General features: G+C 50.3%; 1 protein-coding gene across 1 annotated transcript in view; it reads right to left on the reverse strand.

The window, feature by feature from the left end:
* Positions 1 to 3,118: 3,118 nt before the first annotated feature.
* The window catches only part of INSM1 (INSM transcriptional repressor 1), a 2,279-nt gene continuing 238 nt past the window's right edge, over positions 3,119 to 5,159 (reverse strand). The window contains exon 2 of the mRNA XM_029917913.1: positions 3,119 to 5,152. Coding sequence (XP_029773773.1) covers positions 4,259 to 5,152 — 894 coding nt within the window. The 3' untranslated portion in view covers positions 3,119 to 4,258. The remainder of the gene's footprint in view (positions 5,153 to 5,159) is intronic.

Consider the following 5,159-nt stretch of genomic DNA (forward strand, 5'->3'; position numbering starts at 1 on the left):
CGCGAGGAGATAGCAAGTTTTGATCAAAGCCTGCCTTCCACAGACCAGTGGATTCATAACTAATTCTCAACCCCAGAGGTTCGGAGAGACCATGCTCTGGAGAAACAGGTTTTCTCTTAACTAAACAGAGGACACCTCGTCCCTTTGGGGTCCTTGCTGCCTTTCAGCTCACAGTCTGGGGAGCTCTCCTCAGATGTCTCAGTGTACCTTACCGAGCCCCGCACTCTCTGGCTTACAGATGAGGAGATAGAGATCTGTGACAAGCAGAGGGATCAATAGAGCCCAGGAGCTTGTCTGCGGTGTATTCTAGACCCTTTCTCTTTAGCAAGAAATGTGGTGAGTGAAGAATGCCATGATGTTCTTTGTTCACTAGGACTGTGGAGAGTTCTGCTTCATTTTGTTCGAAGACTTTGCGGAAGCTGCGGGACAAGGTCCGGGAGAAGGGACAGAGGGGCAGCTGGTGGAAGGAGACAGCAGCTCCACTCGGAGGCCTGCGGCGGAGCAATGGGGGCCAATGGGAAGCGGTGCACCCGCGTGGTCAGCAGCATCCCGGACAGGCTCCGCAACATCCACCTGGAGACTGGCATTGCCCCGCCCAATCTTGTGCGCCCTGCTTTCTGCCGGGCGCCCCCAAATACCCCCACGTGCCCTCGAGCAGCTGGAGTCCTGCCAGGCTCCAGGCTTCCGTTATGTTATGCTCCCTGATGACTCGTCGTGGGCAATTGTGGGGCCCCTGGCCTCGCTGCTGGCACTGGCAAGTTACCTTGGAGCGCTGTGTGACTGGGGGACTCCGCTGGACCCTGGGAGCACGTGGAGCACGTTGGTGGAGCACTTGGAGCACGTGCTTCCGCAGTGCAGGCTTTTGAGTACCCGGGGCCCACGTCAGACCCTGGCCTCTCCAGGCCTCCAAGGAAATGGGAGTCAAGAGGACGTTACCAACTCCGGAGAAAGGGGCAAAGCTCCTGGCTCACTTCAGAACCAGGCAGCGCAGAGCAGCCTTTGGCTTTTATTCTATCACCCTCACGTAGGAGGAGAAAAAGCATGGAGAGCACTGGCAAAAATGAAATCCCTTCCTTCATTTAGCCCCCTCCCGCAGCTCCTCCCTCTTTGGTCCAGTCCCTTTCCCTAACCCACCAATCCCTCCCAACAACAATCCCTTGCTGCAGTGGGCGTGGCTGTGCCAGTGGGTTCCAAGAAAGGTTGTCCAAGCTTGGAGTGACCTCAGAAACACAGGATGTCCTCAGTATCCTTTGCATATTTATAAAGAAGGTGAGCGCGTTTCCACTTGCTATTCTATCACAGGAGCCCTTGTGGTCTTACCCAGGCAGGGATGAAAAAGTGAGAAAGATGCGGCGAGGATCTGACTTCCTTTCTGTGGAATATCCTGTTGACCCATAGAACATAACTTTGAAATAAATACACAAAACTTGTCTAATTCTTGGGCGCTATTTAGTCACATCAGTGGGGTCAATTTTCTAATTTTACTGAACATCTCACACAAATGAAATTCTGGTTTTAATTTTAGAAAAGGTATATTCGGTCATTGGAAATACATTTCCATGGGGTATGAAAGAGCACAATTGCAAACAACCAAATTTTCTTTATCCTCCTAAAAGTGGATCTTAGAAATTGTGCTTTATGATTACGGACAAGAAAACCAGTGAGCCAAACACAGATGATAAGAGGCCATTGCTGCAGCCAGGCCTCAACTTGTCATGTGTGGCCAACCATCAGGAAACTTTTTATGGGCATAGGATATACAGTGACCCTCACTCAGGATGAGGGATCTTTTCATGTACGGTGTAATTTGGGGAGGACACTGAAAAGCCCTCATGTTAGTGTTGCTCAGAGGAGATAGCCAACAGCCTGCAAATTGGAGTTTTTATTTTATTCATATCATAGTTTCCAGGAGGTTATAACAACTGTTTTGTCTCTGTGCTTATGTATTATGCAGGCAACTGAGCTTTTGTCCTCTGAGATTCTCCAAACTGGTAAAAATACATAGACATCAGCAATAAAAGGCAACATTCGACCTGTCCCGGAAGCCACTTACCTGTAGTGGCTTCTCCTTCATTGTCATTCTGGGTCTGTTGCAAGACCTTCACAGATGGAGTAATATTTGATGTTCCTGATGGCAGAGTCTTTCTAAACCCTCTCCCACACAAAACTGCAGGCTGAGTCTGAAAAAACGGATCTCTCTCAATTGTTCCTTCCAAGTTTCTCATGGACTGTCCTTCCTATCCCCATCCCATCTACATCCTTCAGACAGGCAGCCCTTTACTGGGCAGATTTCTAAAATCTCTTTGATGGACAAACCTTCGATTTAGGGGGCCTCAGGAAAAAAGTAGCAAAACACACCACAAAAGGAAATGCACACTTGTGATGTTTGGCATAGCTCTGTAATAGCCTGTTTCAAAGAGAGGAAAACAACTCGAAATATTAACTGGTGAACGTCATAATTGTTCTTCAACGAGATGTGACACATAGCGGAAAACATTGTAATGACCTATTATTAAATTTAATACCCCAGACAGCTAGTGTTCCATTTCCCCCCCAAAAGTGGATTGCTCACCTGATTGAAAAATCATTTTTGAACCTTTACCCCAAACTCTGTTGTTTAACTTCTGTTGTAGCCTCATGTGTTCTTTAGAACACTGACTTTGGAAATCTGACCATGGAATGAATCATTGCTACTTTTTTCTAGTTGATATGTAAGGACCCACACTACCCACCTTATTTATTTGAGGAATTACTGTTACACTGAGCCCCAAATGGTCAGGAAATGAAGGGTCACTATATCCCCTTGATCAAAAGGATACATTCTTGTGGGCACTTATGTAGATTTCGTTGGAAGAGTCTCCCAGGCCTTTATTCTAGCTCTACCTTCCACTACCTTTCCCAGGACCCCTAACAAGCCTTTGGCTCCAGCTGACCATTTTTTGAGGCTACACCCTTGACCTGCCAGAAGGGCAGGACCTAGAGGTTCAGGCTTAGCTCTAAAAATCCGTGATCCTTGTGAAGGTGGCAGGATTTTCCTCCTTTAATAGAAAGCAGACATTTAAGAAATCATTTTAAATCCCCAGTGAAGCCACGTGATATAGAAATAAATCCATCTTACTTTGACTTTGAAAATATTTTTATTTGAATAGTAAATAGTTATACAGTTGAAACAGTTCTATTGAAGCTTTCTATAAATAGCTAACAATTAAGAAAATAATGTATGTAGAAAAGAGATTGCATTTAAAAGTAAGAGCTGTCGGTTGTACAAGGGCCTCAGGAGCCCTCCAAGCAGAATAAAATGGTAGGTTGTCGGTAATTCGCTCAGATAGGTATAAAAGTTAAAACTTTTAACAGATCCTTTTAGAAAAAGGCTCTCTTCTAAAATGCACAGTGAAATGTCAAGAGTGGCAAGGGTGGGGAGAAAGCATACCCAAAAAAAATCTGCAATCAAATAATAGCATAATCTTCATAATTAATATAAATAAATAAAGAATAAATAACAATTACTCATAAATCAACATATACATTTAGAGAAAACTCATATAGCCCTACCTCAACAAACATGATCAAACCAAACAGTCTTACGAGAAGTATTGAGGCAGTTTCTACAGCATTTTCTGAAAATTCCCTTCCCTCCCCCAAAACAATCCCAAAGAGACAACAGTTCAAGGCATTTGTGGCTATACTAAAGAAAACTCTTTTTTAAGCAATTTGATTTGTTCACATACAAAAAGGTAAAGCCAGACTCCAGCAGTTCACAAGCCATAATAAAGCTAATCGTGTGGGAAGTTCGATTTACAGCCTGTGAAATATAAAGGCATTTATTCCTCAAGATTCACCCAAAACAACCCGTACGCTACATACATAGAGAGCAGAGATTGGTAGGCGAGAGCAAACCGCATTTCTAGACCATAAACACAGCGAATACTAGCAAGAAAAACAGCTCTCCCCTCCAAGGGGAAGCTTCCAACCACGAGACAAACGCGTACAGCTTTTCTCTCTTGTACAGAAAGAGATTGGCTCCTGTTGCGCCAAGAAGGGGAAGGGGACACAACGCAAAAGGGGGGGGGGGTCCGAAAGGAGTCACAACGAGAGGATTAGGGTTACCGTCACGCCACACCGAGAGAAGCGGAGACAACACTTTGACCGGGAGTGGGCGCCCCCGGCGCGGACGCGGGTTCAGGGCGCGCAAGGCGCGCTCTCCTCGTGGGTCTCCAAGAGAAGGCACAGTTCAGGGGGCCGGGATGGATGGCGCGCTCTAGCAGGCCGGACGCACGGGCACCTGCAGGAGGATCACCTGTCTGTTCTCGGACGGGTGGCACTTGTTGATGTGCCGCGTGAGACCAGGTGAGCTGTAGAAGGTGGCCGGGCAGTACTTGCAGGGGAACACCTGGGCGGCGTGCAGTAGGCGCAGGTGGCGCTCCTGGGCGCCCTTGCTGGGGAACGTCTCCCCGCACACTGGGCACAGGTGGCACTCGGCGGACGCACTCAGGCCCAGCACTCCGGACGCCTCGCCATCGCCGGCCGCCTCCTGGGGTGCCTTCTCGTCGGGCCCAGGGTACAAGGCCAGTAGGTCCTCGGCCGGAGGCGCCGGCGGCGCGCCCTTGGCCTGTAGCGCCTGGTGGTGCGCCAGCAGGTGCTTGCGCAGATAGGCCTGGCGGCGGAACTTCTTGGCGCAGTGGTGGCACTCGTAGAGCCCGTCCTCGGAGCCCGATTCGGACACGCCGCCAGGGCTCGGAGTGTCGCGGTCGCTGCCGCCGCCTGTCGCCTCCCGCGCCTCAGCCCTGGCGGCGGTTTCAGGCTCGGACGCGCGGGTGGCGGCGGGCGCAGGCCGCGGTTTGTGCCAGCGGCGGTGCGAGGCCAGGTTGGCGGGGCAGCTGAACACCTTGGCGCACTCGGGGCAGCGGTACTCCACGCGCACGATGCGCGAGCACTTGTGCTGCGCCAGCGCGAACGGGTCGGCGTACTCCTCCTTGCATAGCTGGCAGATGAACTCGCCCAACGGCCGCGCTGCGCCCCCAGCCCGGCCCCGCGGCGCCTCCACCGGGCCCTCCTTGATCTTGAGCCCCAGCACAGGCGACGTGGTCACCTCGTCCTCGAAGTGCAGCTTGCGGATGGCTTTGGGCTTCTTGGCGCCCGGGGCCTTGGCTATCTTGGCG

The sequence above is a fragment of the Suricata suricatta genome, chromosome 12 (genome assembly GCF_006229205.1).
Source record: "Suricata suricatta isolate VVHF042 chromosome 12, meerkat_22Aug2017_6uvM2_HiC, whole genome shotgun sequence".
NCBI lineage: Eukaryota > Metazoa > Chordata > Mammalia > Carnivora > Herpestidae > Suricata > Suricata suricatta.